The sequence below is a fragment of the Mytilus edulis genome, chromosome 5 (assembly GCF_963676685.1).
Source record: "Mytilus edulis chromosome 5, xbMytEdul2.2, whole genome shotgun sequence".
Lineage (NCBI taxonomy): Eukaryota > Metazoa > Mollusca > Bivalvia > Mytilida > Mytilidae > Mytilus > Mytilus edulis.
The window spans coordinates 23,169,798-23,189,967 of NC_092348.1; the positions used below are offsets into that span (position 1 = coordinate 23,169,798).

Genomic DNA, 20,170 nt, shown 5'->3' on the forward strand with positions numbered 1-20,170 from the left:
AGGGAATATGTCAAGGAGTCAACAACCCGACCAGAGACCAGATAACAATCAAGTCAAAAATGCGCCTTTGTCCAAAACAGATACTAATGGTTGAAAATCTTGTTAACAAACAAAGTCCTTAGAAAACAGGTGAGTTAGAACCAGAAATTCATAAAGAAAGGTGATGAGTGGAGTTACCCAATAGTGAAATGTTGTGAGGAGAAGAGGGTTTTAACCTCGTTTATGTGCAAAAAGCCAACTTGCACAAGTACATATACAGACACTTTTGAAAATATACCTGAGGAGACACAAGAAAAGGAAGCATCACAAATTTGTCATTACATTGCCAGAGAGTGATTTCGATATAGAAGTGGTTCATTTACACCAGGCATTGACAGTGACTTCCTCTGTGTGTGTTATCCCGCAGATGTGACATCAAGCCCAGTGATTCCTTTAGTTAGGAATCCAACCAAGTTCCTTATTAGTTGTTTCCTCTCCAATTACGACGCCATTACTTTTCACAAGCAGTACGTGTGGTACATGTTCGGATGGCTTCGTCAGTAGGACCTGGCATCTTTTCGTCAGATGACTTATGGTTTATTTGTTTCTTCAGGGATACCAAATATGACATAAAGACCCCCAATGTCATGTAAATATCCTCAGGTATGGTGGCTCATCACCATGTTTAAAGGACAGTCCCGGGTAAAATGGTTAATACTGTGGATTTTCCATATGTTTAGTATTGAAACATCAGAAGGGTGCATTATCTTTAACAGTATGAGTCGATGTTCCCGCCATAATAAATGGAAATGCATTTAACGCCAAACAATTACTTAAATGTTGACACAATTGGGTGGGTATTATTTCTAATTCGCATGCATAGATTTCAAATATGGTCTTTTAGATATAAAAACATCATAGATAGATATACATTGTAAGAGGACGTGGTACGAATGCCAATGAGACAACCCTCCATACAAGTCGTTGTTTGTAAAAATTAACAATTATAGGTCAGAGTACGGTCTTCAACACGGAGCCTTAGTTCTCACCGAACAGCAAGCTAAAAAGGGCCCAAAAGAGACTAGTGTAAAACCATTCAAACGGGAAAACCAACGGTCTATTCCATAAGCAATAAGAAAAACGACAAATGTTGATGAACCACATCATCAAACGATAACCACTGAACATTTGGTTCCTGACTAAGGACAGGTGTAAACAAATGCAGCGGTTTTTGACCATTTTAAAATAGGTATCAACCTTATCTGAGATACAAGGTTTAATATTGTGTTGCTCTTATCAAAAAGTTAAAAATAGGCAAATAAAATACAACATAGACCTGAATGCTTTAATAATTATAAATGTTTTAATTTAATTGGTTTTCCGTAACTTTAATTCGCCATAGTACCTTTACTTAAGTGTTACAATTAACGTAGATGTTTATGGAAAGTACAATTTGTCTGAATGTTAAACTCTAATCTTTCTGGCTTTTTCTATCTCATATATAAGATTTAAATGCCTCAATAAACAAGGATGAATAATCAATTGAAAGAAAAAAAATGATTCAATCACTCCTCATCAAGGTACATTTACAAAGTACGAAGGTTATTACGTTAGATATGGATATGTTTGTTATCAAAAACGCCTTATTTCGATTGGCTAAAATTAATGATTTTTTTTTACCCCAAAACAATTATATGTACGTACTAAGATGAATATTTGTTGGTAGGAAAAGCGTGATAACTCGACATCGTAACACAAAAATATTAATTTGTTGGTAATTGGTTGATTTGAGTAGCGGTAGCAAAATGTGTGCCTCCACTTTATTTGCTTGAACCAAAGAAAGTACATGTACTAAGATAAAAAGAGATCCCGAAACAACATAGAGAAAAGAGGAAAAGGATTTATGAGCCAAGATTCTTTAATATTTAGGAATCAATACAAAGATGATTTTGATAATTTAATAAATTCATACTGTGCAAGCGCATGAGAGGGATATCACAGACATTTGGTACAAAAATAGCACGACTAGACTCTAAACTCTAATATTCACAAGAAAATGACATTTTATTTTATTGTGATTAATATGAATAGGATCCTGTGATTAGAATGGCGGTCTACCTAAAATATTTAAGATATTTATATCCATAAATGATGTAATTTTCTATCAATTACCAGCTGGACTGTGATTTTCTTCGACTAATAATGATGATGTGGCCTTTTGAAACCAAATAAATTGATTTCTGAGTTCAATATTACTGGGACACACTTTAGATTAGTATGAGAAATATATTTTCGGACATTCTGTAAATAGACTTGTTAACTATATTCGCCAGAGTCTAATTTAATACGATATGATACTGTACGATATGTATTATCACAGTACATTTTGTAGATTAATTTTACTGAAGAGTATTAAATCGCTAATAAATTGATCTTCTTGTACAGTATTAAAATGATGTGGTATGATTGCCAATGAGACAACTCTCCACAAGAGATCAAATGACACAGAAATTTTATAAAACAACTATAGTACAGCCTGTGTAGAAGTTTACTTTCAAATCGCATATGATTGTATTTATCAATATATACATAAACAAATAATCTTATCAAAAAGTACAGCTGCCAATATTACAGCACTAATAAAATATGCTAAATTTAAGCTAACGGACTTTAATTGCAAGCTGAATGGCTTCATGCATTTTTTTTATTCTCTATTGTTTGCATTCCCGTCAGTTTTTGCGTTATCAAATCAAAATGAATACCTTTCGAGCGTATTCTATACGTCTAAAACATTCCTATATTTTCCTGTTATAATCAAAATAACAATTTCATGTCGTGTTTTATGCTCACTTTAACATGGTTAAGCATTGTATTTTTCGCCTCTCTAACGCTCGTGTACCGATAAATTCTGGATGAATAGAGGACTTCCATATTCCATTCTCTGGTGATTACTTACGGCAACATCAGAAAGGTAGGACCGACTTCCTCTGAAGTTATGATATCGCAATAGGCCATTTTCGAAAAGTCTTTCAATCTTCGTTTCTACATTGTTGGGTTTCCTGTTTGAATTGTTTTACACTAACCATTTGGGGTCTATTATATCTTGTTGCTAGGTGGAACTAAGGCTAATTGCTGAAGGTCGTTCTTCGGCCTATAATTGGGGTTTTTTTACACATTATACCTCTCATACCAGATCTTCTTATTTATATTTACTTCAATCAGAGTATCATGCTTTTAATGCATGAAAATATTACAAACGTTTGCAAGTTTTGAGCAAGTATCCAAACAATGTTTGTGAAAGATTATTTTATTTTGGTTAAGAACGATGCATCAACTTTAATGTACATATTTTTTTTATAGATATTGAGTGTCTCTGACATAAAGTTCAATGGCTAATATTTCATGCATGTTCATGGCGATAACAAATCAATACATACAACCGGTAGGTCCATTAGTGGATGCCAAACGGGATGAATGACGGGGAAATTTGGACTGCCACTGGAAAATGAGGCTAAATTGGATAGGCTATCTTCGCTACTCTCTTATTCTAGTTGCAAGGGTTTTTAACGTGGATGGAGCATGGTAATCTCTCTAAATCAGGCATCGGATTTAACGTTCCGATTCTGACCTCACGTGGTCTGTGGACCTGTGGTGAACTTACTTTTGGGGGTTTAAGATACTGACCCTCTTAGAAGTAGAAGTACAAATACAGGAGAAATTGACTGTAACTTTTTTTAACGTGTAATGATAATGAAATCAAGGTATACATTATTGTTTTGATAATGTTTCATGTACTTTTTACTTATTTCATGAAGCAATATGTACTTATATTTAGTAAAAAACATAGAAGATTGAAAATAAGAATGCACTGTAATAGTTCCTTTCGTCTAAGTAGTTTGACAAAGTGTAAGGTTCCGACAATATTTACTTCCATTAATCCCACAATATCACTCAGACTCGTGATTTAATAACTAAGTCGCTGTTTAGGGTATTTTCATAATGTCAAGAAGTTAAAAAATATTTTATTGGAAATACACTTTAAAACATTTACAGTCAATGTTAAAACATAAATGTCACAGACAATAAAAACTTGACAAAATACGTAACGTGATTATGATGCACAGACAAATACATCTTTGACATTTAATTTAGATTAAAAGCAGGATTAAACTTTTTAGCAGTTTACATTTTCGTTGTCTCAAGTATAACCTATAATGTAATATAGAACAAAACATTTACAAAAAATATGAGAAAAAAAAATGGTTTTCGGTAAAAAAAAAAAAAAAAAAGGTAAAATCTAACTAAATTTGTGATAATTTGTTTTTTCACTCTTAATGATAGTAATTATAGCCTATTTGTTAATTGGTTAATTTGAATTTGATAGTCTTTCACGTCTGTTCTGTCGTCTTTCGTGTCTCTTATTTTTCCATTCCTTCCTTTTATGGTTCTTATTTTTCCTTTTGTCTTGTCTTTTCTGTTTCCATCTCATGAGTTTCTCGTGAAGTTCACATGAATAAGCGATAGATTCTGGTTGACATGTCGCTGGATCTCCTCCAGTAACGGTAAATGTCTTGGTCACCATATTTGTTTCCTGGTTGCATTCACTAACAGACACATCGAATCTGCAGCCCACTGTAAACATACAAAATACCAATAAAGATATTTCCAGGTAATAATAGTATGTTCTTCATGAAACAAATATTTGATAGTGCACTTGCATATGGCATCCAATAAATGTAGCCACTATGTAGTACATTAAGACATGTATGTTGGAATGCATTGCGTGAACCCAAATATTTCAGTATTAAAAAAATGCAATCTTAAAATCGGTAAATAGTTTTGTTTTTGTTTTTGATTTAATTGAAACGTCAGTAATGTAGTGGTTATTTTCTATTTCTGAAGCTAGAGCGTGATAACTGTTTTTTTCTGTTAAAACGCAGTCATTCATTCATACAGAAAAAGATATATGTAGCTTTTCTGAAACTAATGAAAGAAAAACAACTCTTACTACAATTTTTATATCCATTGCGAACATTGTTATGTTGATACTTTTTTATCACAATTAAAGCGCAACTACTCTTTCTTCAATATTTTACCGTTTAACATTACATTTCTATTACGGGATATAACACTTTCGATAATATAGGTCGAATAACCATTATTAACCTCTTGGGGTAACTCGAAGCATCAGACAAAACCTTTAAAAACATGCAATACCTTGTTTTAAATACTAGAAAGTATTGATATGCATATGCAAGTTGTACAGATTTTATTTTTAAGGAGATTACTTTTCATTTTATAACGTTAGCTTTGAATAAACACAGTGTCTTAACTATATTTACTAGACTATAATAATGTCAACCTTTCTTTTGGCATTTATTTCATCCTTTCTTTTATATGTTGTAAAATTAATGTGATAAAAAGATGTTCACTTACTTCCGAATTTCTCCTTCAAGCCTTTCTTGTGTTTCTTCAGTCTGTTTTTATGTTCCCTGTGTTCAGCAAACTTTGCTTTTCGTTCAAACTTCTTTGCTTTCCATGCTTTGATTTGTTCCAAATGTTCACATGGGATAGACTTTGTTTGAGTAGGAACACAGTCTGAAGGTGACCCCTGTTTCAGGTTCAATGTCATAGATACAGTGTTTGATGTTAAATCACAATCTCCCCAATCTCCACGCTCGTATCGGCATCCTACAAAATAAATTTAAGAAAATAAGGAGATGTGGTATAATTTCCAAGGAAACAACTTTCCACCAAAGTTCAAATGAAGTGGGTGTAAGCAATTATAGGCAACCGTACGGTCTTCAACAATGAAAAAAACATATTATATGGTCGGTTAAAAAAAGTCCCGAGATGAAAAATATGCAACTCCTCAATTCAGAAAAAAACTAACGGCATAATTTATTACAAAAATTCTGCAAGATAAAGTCTTATATTGATACATATTTACGGTAACAATGTTTCTTTTATAGATGCGCATTTCGACAATAAAGGTCTCTTCAGTGATGCTCGGGCCAAAATATTTGAAAATCAAAAGCTTATTAAAAAGATGTATTAGATCTTTGCATGAGGGAGCATTTAATTTAGAGAAATGTCTAAACGGTCATTCTGGAATGTATGCTTTTAAATTCGCCCTTGGCAAATACCACCATTTATTTTAGTCATTGCTCAATGAATATCTAAAAATAAGGTGTTGTAATATTGATAATGATACAACTCTCCGTCAAAAATCAAATGATATGTAAGTTAATCCTTATAAGTTACCATACGGCCTTCAACAATGAACAAAATAGATACCATATAGACGGGTTTAAAAGACACCGGATATGAAAAAAATACGAAACAAGAAAGAGGAAATAATATCAAATGTACTGTTTCAACCAATGTATATATGTATTATTGTCATTTTGTTAAGTTTCTTTTGTTACCTTTTCTGACATTAGACTCGGATTTCTCTTAAACTGAGTTTTACTATACGTATTGTTGAGCGTTTATTTTTTCTACATTGGCTAGAGGTATAGGGGTAGGGTTGAGATCTAAAAAAAAACATGTTTAACCCCGTCGCATGTTTGCGCCTCTCCAAGTCAGAAGCCTCTGGCCTTTGTTAGTCTTGTATGATTCTTAATTTTAGTTTCTTGTGTATAATTCGGAGTTTAGTATGACATCCATTATCACTAGCCAGCTGAAGGACTCCTCCGGGTTCGGGTGCGGAAATTTCTCGACCAATTGTTGGCCTTCGGCTGCTGTCTGCTCTATGGTCGATTTGTTGTCTCTTTGACACATTCCCCATTTCCATTCTCAATTTTTTGAAAGCATGACATCTCCAAATTAATGTAGAGTGTGTGATAATTGGTTTACTTACTCATCTTGTCTTTGCCCCTCCTATGTCTTTTAGCGGAGGCAAGCGCTAGGAAGACCAAACATAACACAGCAATCTGTAGCTTCATCCTGCAAGTAATAAAACCAGCTTATTAATCAAATTAAAAATTACGTAAACACTAAGTGCTGTCTTTTTAAAAGGTAAAATGTGTAATTAATATTAACATGATCTGGCCATGGGTTTTTTCGTTTTATCTAAAATTGTTTTAAATTTGTTCTTTCTGTGCCTTTAAAAGGCTGACTATGCGGTGTGGGGTTTTTTCATTGTTGAAGGCCGCACGGTGACCTATAGTTGTAATTGTCATTATGTCTTTGGTGGAGAGTTGTCTTATAGGTTATTATACAACGTCTTCTTACTTTTATATACATGTAGAACGCCAAAAAGGTTCACATGATGGCTTTCAGCTAATATACTTCGATACCAATGCACCGAAAACACGATATATTTTTTTTTTATTATAGTCTAGCAATTATTTATGATCCATGACGTTGCATCTTAATGTGCAAATATTTAACAAAATAATCCTTCATAATTATCTAACTTTAACTAATTCATCGAAAGGACATCATTATAGGTTAGAAAGGTGTATACTCGTTTACTTTGGTGGAAAAGTTTTTATGGTTTTTATATTACTGCATTAGAGTAATTTGATTGTATCAACTTAACAACCAAACAGATTTTGAATTGTGTTGTCCCTTGAAAGATTATAGCTTCATAGATTTTATATACGTCAAGATCTTTTTCTTCAAAACTTACGGAAGCCCTGGAGTGCCATGCAAAAAAAATATTTCAACTTGTGCGCACAAGTTACCAACTTGCGCGCACAAGTTACTATCTTGCGCGCACAAGTTACACAACTTGTGCGCACGAGTTATACAACTTGTGCGCACGAGTTATACAACTTGTGCGCACGAGTTATTAATTTGTGCGCACGAGTTGTACAACTTGTGCGCACAAGTTAATAACTCGTGCGCACAAGTTGTATAACTCGTGCGCACAAGTTGTGTAACTTGTGCGCGCAAGATAGTAACTTGTGCGCGCAAGTTGAAATATTTTTTTTGCATGGCACTCCAGGGCTTCCGTAAAACTAAATCATTAAAAATCCAACGTTTATGTTATGTTGCTTGTTTTGCAGTGTACTATATTATTTATTTATTTCAGATCGTATGCTTTATTACTAGCAGTTAAACATTTGTAAATATTCAAGGTTGATACATATTTCAAACAAGGTAGAGGGATGAAATGACCGTGATAGCAACAGGTCAGATGTTCTGTAGTAAACAACATAATTTAAATATGAATATGGTCAGGGTCATTTATTTGTAGTGGATTGAATGGTAACTGGTAGTGACCATTAAATTACTATTGTTGTCATAGTCATAAAATGTACTGCTCTTTGTATAGGCTTCATTGTTAAATATATGTTTATTGAAGATACTGAATGGAAAACTTTATTATTCATTGATAAAAAATTCTAGCAAGAAATGTCAGAACTCGTCAAATGATAAGAAAAGAGACAAGATAGAGAAGATTCAAGTATAAAATTCGTATCATTGAAAATTTTTAACACCCAAACGGACTATAAAAACAAGGTGCATGGTACACAGCCAAAGATCCAATTGTGTGATAGTTCTACTTTTCAATGAGTGTGTAGATATATATATATAAAAGTCGACTGAAAATTAAAATAATGAAAAATATGTATACTTAAGTTGATCTATCTAATGGAAAACTTTATTATTGATTGATAATATATATAATAAATTCCTGCAAGATATGTCAGGGTTGGCATAACTATAGTAGAAAATGGTAGAAAAATTCAAATACCCAATAGATAATTTGGAGAATTTAATAAGATTGAGAATGTAAATAAGAAATGTAACATGTCAGTTAACTGCTAGTAGTCTGTTGTTATGTATGTACTATTGTCATTTTGTTTATTTTCTTTGGTTATATCTTCTGACATCAGACTCGGACTTCTCTTGAACTGAATTTTAAATGTGCGTATTGTTATGCGTTTACTTTTCTACATTGGCTAAAGGTAAAGGGGGAGGGTTGAGATCTCATAAACATGCATGCACCCCGCCGCATTTTTGCGCCTGTCCCAAGTCAGGAGCCTCTGGCCTTTGTTAGTCTTGCATTATTTTAATTTTAGTTTCTTGTGTACATTTTGGAAATTAGTATGGCGTTCATTATCACTGAACTAGTATATATTTGTTTAGGGGCCAGCTGAAGGACGCCTCCGGGTGCGGGAATTTCTCGCTAAATTGAAGACCTGTTGGTGACCTTCTGCTGTTGTTTTTTCTATGGTCGGGTAGTTGTCTCTTTGACACATTCCCCATTTCAATTTTCAATTTTAACAAAGAGACAATAACCCGACCAAAGAGCAGATAATAGCTTCAAGGCCATCAATATTTGTTTATGGAACCCAAACGGACAATAACAAGTTCCATATGCACACGAACAAAGGTCACACTATTCTATTGTGAAAGCTTGACCTTTCAAGGAGTGTGTATTTAATATATTAAATAAGTCAACAAATTGTAAAAAAATAAAACAAATACAAAGACTCTAATCTTCTTATTAACTTAAATTAATCTTGTACCATTGTTTTGCACTTATTTTTAAACATTGTTAAACGATTTTCGATTATATAATTTTCCCTTATCATAAATTAGTCAGGTGACTAAGAATAAACCTGATTATTTTCAGAATATGATGTAATATATTTGTTTATCTGTCAAGATTTAGGGCCAGTCACTGCCGGTATTTGAAAGTTTAATCGGAAATATTTATATTGATAAATATGAACAACTGTTTACACATGGTCAAAGAAAGTTCTAAATAATCACCTGTGTACAAACATGTATCCTTGTGCAGGTTTTAAACTTGTAGGACTTCTCTTAATATATATAGATTCAATAGACTGAAAGGATTTCCGTCTGCATATATACAGCAGTGGTGATCGTTTATAAACTATTATTATGTCATACTTGTATGCAATATGGCAATAAAGAGACTAATTTAGGCGAAACAATAGAGCTTATCAAGACATATAGTATATTTGATATTTGCTGTACTTTAAGAGCATTTGCCTTTCTGAATTTGTCTTTATTTTGATTTCTTGATTTAGCACTTAACATTTACAAAGTTTTTTTGTAGATAAACTGATAAAAATATGGAGCAGGGAGGTTATACGAGATACTCATAATATGTAACCTCCTTGTACAGAGGAACTTAACTTTTAAGTGTTAAAAATACAGAGCGAGGGACTTACAATTAACTAGCTTATAAAAATAGCTGTTAAAAATACAGCTAGAGGGATTGCCTTGACCCTCATGTCATCATAATTGTGTTAAGTTCATAAACAAGTCTAACGATAATATGTTATAAAACGCTGAAATAGGTAAATAATTCCAAATGCTATATATATAGTACATGACAAGGTTTCAAGAAATTTTGATTAAATATATGATAAGGTTGATGATTATACATAGAATACGTATCTGAAATGTTTAAGTATTTATTATAATAATTATAGATGCTATTTAAAATAAATGTATCAGATGTTTTACTAATCTATCATGTTTACTTTCCATGAAATAGCGACTGTTTATATTTGTTAAAATATGATATGAATGAGTATGATTTTTTTTTGTTTTGTAATATTCAAAATATAAGAACAGGGAGAGGAAGTGCCCCCCCCCCCCCCCCCCCCCCCCCCCCCCTTTAGTAATTAATGTACAAATCAAATTACAACCAGTTTAAACGGACTTTATTTCGACTCGACAAGGAAAATTTTTTGTAAGATAGGTTAGATCAAATATAAAATCTCTTTCCTTCTACTTACCTTGAAGTTGACTATGAATGTACATATACCTAATTGCTACTTCAAATTTTAATGCTGTATCGTAACTCAACTTTCTTAAAGAAATGAAAATTAGAATTTAATACAAAGATAACATTGATAAAAAATATTTGTAAGAATTTGTATATATATATATGAATAAATAAATTCAACACCACCCTGTAAGATAAAAAAAAAACTTACCCGTCGCTTCGTCTGTAATATCGGGTTAGTACCGTACCCTTTGACTTCTATCGAGGTTTTAACTACTATGACGTGATCCGTGGTGTTTATTTTCGTCAAAAGCGCATGATTCAAACCAAACAAAAGGTATTTACCTGGGTATTCATATACTGTTGATCGAAAGATTAATTGGCCAAGAGATTTTCTTTTAAAGGAATACGAGTCAGAGATATCCATTTGCATAACACGAATATTCTCATATACAACACTTTAAATTGCAGTAACTCATGACACAGTTACATAGTAAATCGAGGATTAAAAAGTTTCAATTTATTTTTCAGCAACATTACGTTTTCACTTGCAAGTGTCACTTGCTGCATGTAACAAGACATCGGTTGGTTTCTCTGAACATTTAACTTCAAAGGGGGTTATGATTTTTTGTCGGAGTCAGATTTTTTGATTTTTTTTTGTCGACGCTATTAATCAAATATTTTTTTTAGATAAAGCGGAATAATGAAAATCTGGATTCAGATTTTTTATTGTGTCATCAGCTTGACCACAATATTTCTATTCATCAAATATGGGATCAGAATAACAAAACAAAATGTGCAGAAAAACATACGCAACCCCCATTCTAAAGTTGAAATGTCGATCCTTAGGTGGAGCCAGCCTCCGCTCGAAGACCCATCGGTAGCATTGTTTGCTATTTGGTCAGGTTGTAGTCTCATTGACACATCTCTCGTTTCCATTCTCTATTCTATACCATCATTTTTTTACACAAGCGGAGACAGAAAAACGTCTCCTGTAATTTCCGTTGAACCATTAACCATTACGGGAATTGTACACCACGATATCCAGCTTGAATGTGAGGATGTGATATTAGATGAATATTCTTTTACTTTACCTTCACATAATTTAATAAACCACTTCTCTGATATTTCTTCGTCAGTTTGCATGGAATCAAAATAGCAGATATGGTTTTACATTTGTCATTTCGGGTCTTTTTATAGCTGATTAATTAAGTGATATGGGCTTTGCTCATTGTTGAGGTCCGTACGATGACCAATAATTGTTAATTTCTGTGTCATTTGGTCACTCATGAAGAGTTGTCTCATTGCCAATCCTACAAAATCTTCTTTTTTATATTGTCCGGTTATTTTGAATTTCGGCAGTAGTTTGATACAATTAACAAGCCACTATATCTATCTAAATATGTTAGGTCAACAAAATGAACATCTTGTCTGTGAATTATAAATTTTTCTCTTAAAAATATGATATTAGACCGCAATGAGACTACATGTACCTTCGATTGTTATGTAACTAAAACTAAAAATTGAGAAACGATATATTTTATTCTTGCATCTATCAGTAGCAAGGACTATACGGTTGTTATCATATGCTTGCTTTTTTTAAAGGTTTACGGCAATGGTTTAAATTTGTAAATCCCTTAGCTGCCTTTTATTTTCTTCGTGAAGATAAAAATCAAATATAGCAGTTGCAAGTTTGTTACTATGTGTTTTACTTTTACTACCTTTTGCAAAAAAGGGGGATACTGTTACAAGATTGAGACTTTAAAAATTCCATAGATATCTATTCATTTTTAAATTTAATTGGAACTGTCAACGTATATTTGTTCCGACTAACAGAAGTTCCAATGAAAACTTTGTTATAAACATTGTCATATTATCTATTCATCTTGGAACAAATATTCCATACCATTTATTTCGTTAGGAACATATACTGTAATATTTATTCCTGTGAAATAATATTCCAGGATTTTTTTTTTTCTTTTGGATCTTATATTATGAAGGAACTACTGATACATGGTTTATTTTGGAGTGAGTCTGTGTGTATGTTAGAGAATTGCAATCTATTTGTGAATGTTTTCTAAGTTATTTAAGTGTTGTCCATGGCCACCATGTCGGACATTAAACATAACGATTTATCAACAATGTTAATAAAAGGTAATGGAGTGAATAAATTGACCGTAACAGCCTCTGGTGTTCTCTTCCCAATTCTACACAAATAAAAATTAAATGACAGAGTAGTTTATCTTGATCGTTGGGTACAGAAAGGGACGATATAATAGAATAGTATGACCCATCTCTTGTATAGAATTGATTTTGTATAACAATGTGTATACCAGTGTATTATTATAGGCCCAATTTGAATCTTTTTAACGATTGACAAAGCAATCTTACGAAAAATATCAGAGTTTGTATTATTGTATTAATTCAAAGAAAAAGAAAAGATACAGAATTACCTACTATATACAGTATCACTTATATGATTTTTTTTTTTGATTTTTTTTTCTTACATGAAACTCGAATTTGTAATATATGTCATGTGAGGGTTTGTCAAAATCAAACAGACGTATAGCAAGCCAATGAACTATCAATGATTGATTGTGGCACCGTTAAAGTCCAAAATTCCTCTAAAGTCCACAACACCGCTAAAGTCCACAACAAATCTCCGCTAAAGTCCACAACGCCGCTAAAGTCCACAAACTTTCCGCTAAAGTCCACAAAATGACCTCCTCTAAAGTCCACAAAATGACCTCCTCTAAAGTCCACAAGAAAACGCCGTTAAAGTCCAAAATAACAAGTTCCGCCAAAGTCCACAAAAAAAGCACCGTTAAAGTCCACACATATTTTTTTATTATTAAAAACATCAAATCGATTAGGTGTTTTTTTTATCTTGTTAGAATAATACAAACCATGGGCCTTTCTTCTCGGTAGTTATTTGTTTATCAGTTTGATAAATGAAAATAATTTTGATCTTTGTATTATGATGATGGTGGACAATTTGGACATCATTTCCTAAAAAGTTCGTAAATTCGTTGGTTATTTTATTTATAAAACTTGTTACATTATAACTGCATTCTTCAAGTTCTGGGTTTTTTTTTCTTATTCTTTGCAAATAATCACTTTTTGACGTAACTAATGTACAAAGCAAACATGCCTCCTAATCTGAAACATTTGAACGGCATTCATTCGGACAATCTTGATTATATTATTAAACAAAAAAACACTAAGTTTATGAATCCTCAAAGGGGTCCTGTCACAAAACTTTTATATGACGTTTTACGACGTTATTAATTCGGTGTTGGTCACAGAAAACAACGAAAAATGATGTGTTATGATTTTCAGAACTGAAAAATGAACTCACACCACATCTTCCTATATCTATGATAAATTCTAAATGAAAAAGAAAATATTCTATACTTTAAATTACATTTGTATCGATTAGTATCGGATATCGATGCGTTAAATGGGTGTCTACCAAAATGTCATGATACAACCTGATTTAGTAAATTTCAATGAGACAGCAACTCAGCAATAAATGTAATACATATTTACACCATTCTTCCGGAAACCAAAGTGGAAATTTTCTTGTGGACTTTAGCGGAGGTCTTTTTGTGGACTTTAGCGTAGTTGTGGACTTTAGCGGCGTTCTGGACTTTAGCGGAGATTTGTTGTGAACTTTAGCGGTGTTGTGGACTTTAGAGGAATTTTGGACTTTAACGGTGCCACAATTGATGACTATTTATATTTTTAATTCGTCATATTCTTTTTGTATTCATCAAACGCGCTGAATTCTAATTTAAGTAAAAAAAATTGGATTGATTCTCATTTCTTATTGTGAAGTTTCCGTTTCTTTGAAGCAATATACCATCGTGATCTGTTTATGGCGTATCGATGCCCAATATATGAATGAAGGCTTGCGTATTCGGTCACAATTTCCTTGAAAGAGGGTTGCTGCTTAAATGGAAGCTATTGAAACAAAGTGTTTCTTATGGTAACGGTAAAATATTTAAGTCCACGCCCACCGTATTGTCATGTTTGAAACACTATTACACTATTACTATACGTCGGGTACAAGTTAAGCTAAGGAAGAAAGATAGTTTGAGTATCCCGTAGAGATCCTTGGTGGGTTATCTTCATGTCAAGTATTCAACCTGCTACGACTTCCCATTTTTACTGACATTAGCGTTCATCATGAAAGAATTAAAAAAAAAACGATCATTGCAGTATAGTTGTGTGGTGCTGAACACCAATATATAGTACTGAACCAGTCCATGTTTTACATATTCCTCATCAGGTATCCGTGACGTAGTACACAGAACACACGATTCCGAACTCTTCACCTTACCACAAGTATTTACATATTGCTTATTTCCATTATTACTGTATTTTATGTATTATTGTTGTATCACCTGAATAAACCCTGGTGAGTTTCATTTATATTGTTTTATATTATTGATTATATGCTCGGATCACAACATTGGCGTCGTCGACATCTCGAATCTGTTGATTTGAAACTACCGCTCTGCACGGTACGTTTCACACCATTTGCTTTCAATTATTGCAAATTATAGCAAGGCTATATTTTAAATTAAAACTTCCATCAATTTTGGGAAGTTTTAGTACTTTTTCAGGCAGTACTACACATCATATTCACTGTTTGAAATTTATGCTTGTCTAGTTTCTCGTTTTAGTGAGTCGCCATTTTGAATAGCCATTGGAAGTTGGACTTCTGCGCATGCTCTGACAGAACTTCAGTACAGGCATCGTGGTTTACTACAAACACCGTTTCGTGCACAACTACAGTACTGACATCGTGATTTACTACAAACACCGTTTCGTGCACAACTACAGTACAGGCATCGTGGTTGGTAACAAACTCCGTTTCGTGCACAAATACAGTACAGGCATCGTGGTTGATGACAAGCACCGTTTCGTGCACAAATAAAGTACAGGCATAGACAAAATACTCACGAAACAGTTTACTAGTAGTTTGAAATAACAACCATAACAAACCACACAATTTAACCAAATTTTTAGAATGTCAAAACTTATTTTACTTATGGATGCCACCTTGGATCAACTTCAATCAGTTGAGGGTATAGACAATGAAATGGCCATACAGATACTTGAGGTTAGAGATGCCTCACATTTGATAGACTTTAATGCAGTGTCCGGCATTACTGGTGTGCCAAAATCAACTTTAAAGAAATATTTTATTGAACCTGGCATGTTATTCTTATACCAGAAACTGCACAATGAGATAGCAGAAAGTAGACAGGAACTCAAGCAGGATATTGCTAATGTCACATCAGGACTCCATGAGGTAGACAAGAAAGCCTCCCAAATTGACAACATGACGGAGAAGTTTGATGATTTATGTGCTCGCATGACTAAAATGGAGCAAACTCAATTAATGGGGTCAACCATTCAGTTTAAAAACCCACTGCCATTATTGCAGGATGATCATCATGAACAGGCTGAACGATCAGAGAAGAAATTTGGTGTTTTTGGCGCGACAATTGATACTTTGATGGCCCAGAAAAACCAGCAGGCTGAGAAAAAATTTGGAACTAAACCCAAAACATTTAGTACCCCAGCTAGTTCAGCAACATATCCAGACTTTTCCAAGGTGTCACCAATTAGTAAACCAACTGGACTTTCCAGTTTAGGTGAGTCATTCACTACCAACACAAGTCTACAGGACGATATGTATGCATCTGCAGCGTCCACTCTGAAAGTAAGTACTGCAACTGAAGCGGCTTACCAAAACCATGTGAAACCCAACACTGAAATCAATGTTGAACAGGGGCCCTCGGCTCCCCCTTTTGTTACTTCTAACATGGTGCCCGTTCAGTCAACTTTGGAAGTGAAGTCTGAACCAAGCTTCATTCAGCATGGACAATTGGACAATCAGTCTAAAGATGGACAGGGGCCTTTGGTCTCCACTTCGAATACTTCACCTAATGAAATACATACAAATGTATCGCAGGGTTACTTTGGACAAGGGACTTTGGCCCTATCGTCATTTTATAACCCAATCATGGTTCAAGGTTCCGCGATACCTAACAATCCACCATTTTGGTCTTACAATGTTCCACCACCGGGAGTACAACAAAATAATGGATCGACTATACCGTCTACTGCAGTTTTCCATCCAGGATCAAATAAAGACACTTCAAACATTTCCTTAATCCCAGTACATTGGAATACTCCAGTAGTTATGCCTTCCCATGTACAGTCTGTGAACAACACTTCTGATCAGACCAAAAGTGAAGCTACACATGAAAGGCACAGAGGCAGGGGCAGAAAGCGCTGCCAGAGGGAATCCTCTTCATCAAGTGATGAATCGATAGACAGGGAATCATCCCGTTGGAAGGAGTTTCATGCTAGAGAACGAAGCAAAAGTCCACAACTGCCGAAGATGCCAGTCTTTACTGGTTCTGGTAATCTATCTTGGGAAGCTTTTGTCTACCAGTTTGAAAGAACTGCAAATCGCCGTAACTGGGATGACACAAAGAAAACGTGCCGTTTTCTAGATTGTTTGTCTGAAGTTGCACTTGAATATGCCCGACGATCGCATATATCAAGATATGACGATTTGCGGAAATATATGAAAAGGCGATTTAGTAAGAAGGAGGAAGCGTCTGCAGCAAGAAGACAGCTACAGTACATCAGGCAGTTGGACGGAGAGACAATAGAGGAATATGCAGAGCGAGTTCATTTCTTGACAATGGATGGGTATTACCGAAGCGACAATGACATCATTGATCAAATAGGTACTGAAGCATTCCTGCGTGGATGTCAGGAGAAGGAGGCAGCCCGGATCGTTATAGAGAAAAATCCAAGGACTATAAACGAATCACTAAAATGGATCAAGTCTTCATTAGCTAATCAGAAAGCCATTTATGGGGCCCGGAAGTCTTATTCTCAGTTATATACCCAACGACAAGTTACCTTTTCTGATGTTGGTAATTCTGATCATTCTCCGCAGAGGCCCTCGGCCTTGCAATACAATCAGAGGTTTGATAAAGAAGATGGATCTTTAAAATCTAATATTGAAGACTTAGTGTCTATAATTGGTCAGCTATTAAAAGATAGAAGGAGTAACATATCTACAACCCAACCATTGTCACAATCAAATTTCCGGAGTCCTCAGAAATCACCGTCGGAATTTTCCGTCACCACAAAGAAGACCTAATCCTTATGAAGAGCAGCCCAACATATCACCATCTTTCCAGAGGACCTCGTCCTCGCATACACCAGAAGATCAATATTTAAACAAGACAGGGTCAGGTCATTAGGCTCACTTCTGACCCTCGAGAAAGAGAGCCTACAAGAGCTCGTTGTTAAGACTGTAGGTATATGTGGTCTGATATTTGCAGTAAATTATATATCCCAGAATATAATTGACACTGTTGCTATATCTTTACTAAGCAGATCATGTATTTTAAACACTCCTGTAAACCGTGAACATGTACCTTTCAAGGGAATTCGACCTCAACCAGTTAGTTGCAACTTTGTCACAAACACTACCATTCGAATAGGACATATCACTACGCATTTAGATGTGTGTATGATATCTATGACCGAAACTAGACTTAATATTTTGAAAGCGTGCACTGCAGTATTGGACTTGGTGCACACATCTGATAACCGTAAGATACATGGAAAGGAAGTCTTCCAACAGAGATCTTCAGGGACCCCAGGTCCCACAGAATCCTCTGTTACTGTATTTTTTCAGCAGCAATTGACCTTTAATTCATCACTTCATATAGAAGTCGACCACATCAGAGATTTGTGTGTGGATTAGTAACACAGGTCAAGATGAAGCGCCATGACTTAAAGAAGCATTTGCAAGCGTATTTGGAAACGACCTGCGGGAGCTGTGAAGTTCAAGAGGCTTTGGTAGGTTCTTTGGCGCACCGACATACAATGGGAATTACAATGGATTACAATGTACATTTTGTAGGAAAAACTTTACACTTTGGTTTTAAACCAATTGTAGCATCAAGAACTTCCGTTCGAATGCTGTCCAGTAAACTATCCGTGGTTTGAAGTGCGAGTTTTAAGATTATACCGTGAACTGTATTCTATGTGGACCGTAAATGACAATGCTTTGAAAATCGTCCAATCGCCTAATCAAAGAGAATAGTGTCGAATAGAAACTATCTATTATTTCGAATTGGATTATGTTTCCGAAGAGGAAGAGACATGTTTTATTCTTATGACCGTTTATTTTGCGTATTTTCACTGTATATATCCTATCGTATTGGATTATGAATGAGACTGTTAAGTTTGCGTATTTCATGAACTCAATTACTTAAATTGTATTTAGAAGGAATATAGAACTTTTAAGTGGATTTAACATTGATTGGTTAAATATTTCTCAGTCATGTCCTGTTTTTGAATTTGTTTGTTAGCTTTTTGGTCATGAATGTTTGTCTCTAATATTTAATTAACTGTGCATTTGTATTCAGATATCGCAGATCAAGTTTATTCGTTCATTGTTTAATCATACGTTTTTTGATTGAGTTAAGTCTGCCAATTGATATTTTATCGTATGTTTTTCTTTGTTGTGATGTTATGCTATTGTTTCAGAAAAAGGGAGAAGGTTTGGATCCATTAAAACGTTTAATCCCGCTGCAAATGTTTGCACCTGTCCTAAGTCAGGAATCTGATGTACAGTAGTTGTCGTTTGTTTATGTAATATATACGTGTTTCTCGTTTCTCGTTTTGTTTATATAGATTAGACCGTTGGTTTTCCCGTTTGAATGGTTTTACACTAGTAATTTTGGGGCCCTTTATAGCTTGTTGTTCGGTGTGAGCTAAGGCTCCGTGTTGAAGGCCGTACTTTAACCTATAATGGTTTACTTTTTAAATTGTTATTTGTATGGAGAGTTGTCTCATTGGCACTCACACCACATCTTCCTATATCTAATTATGCGTGAAAATGTGTGTAATATGAAACCTCGTTTATTCCGACATTACTTCATGTATATGGATTACTTTTCACAGTCGTTTTATTTACCCCTGGTCTGGTTCTACTGAAATGGGTCGATTGTGGTGCTGAACACCAATATATAGTACTGAACCAGTCCATGTTTTACATATTCCTCATCAGGTATCCGTGACGTAGTACACAGAACACACGATTCTGAACTCTTCACCTTACCACATGTATTGACATATTGCTTATTTCCATTATTACTGTATTTTATGTATTATTGTTGTATCACCTGAATAAACCCTGGTGAGTTTCATTTATATTGTTTTATATTATTAATTATATGCTCGGATCACAACAGTTGTTCTATCATGTCTTTTACACCTTTTTTTTTGCGTACATTTAGTTAGTTTTCTGATCGAGACTAAATTGAATAGGTGTGTGATCATAAGAAACTAGTTTAGTCCGCCTAATATGTATGTACCTGGCCGAGTCAAAAATTTCACTTCATTTGATGTATCATGGCATTT

The 20,170-nt window shown here is 34.2% G+C and overlaps 1 protein-coding gene across 2 annotated transcripts; it reads right to left on the minus strand.

Annotated features, from left to right (window-relative positions):
* Window positions 1-3,986: 3,986 nt before the first annotated feature.
* LOC139523201 (uncharacterized) lies at window positions 3,987-11,069 on the minus strand. 2 transcript variants are annotated; one of them, XM_071317020.1, is made up of 4 exons: window positions 10,911-11,069; window positions 6,842-6,927; window positions 5,416-5,670; window positions 3,987-4,611 (listed from the first exon to the last, which is right to left on the minus strand). In XM_071317020.1, exons 2-4 carry the CDS (start codon window positions 6,924-6,926, stop codon window positions 4,346-4,348), a joined length of 606 nt encoding a protein of 201 aa, XP_071173121.1. In that variant the 5' UTR covers window position 6,927; window positions 10,911-11,069; the 3' UTR covers window positions 3,987-4,345. The 2 variants fall into 2 exon arrangements, with proteins under 2 accessions (XP_071173121.1, XP_071173122.1); XM_071317021.1 differs by lacking the exon at window positions 10,911-11,069 and adding an exon at window positions 10,710-10,729.
* Window positions 11,070-20,170: the final 9,101 nt, after the last annotated feature.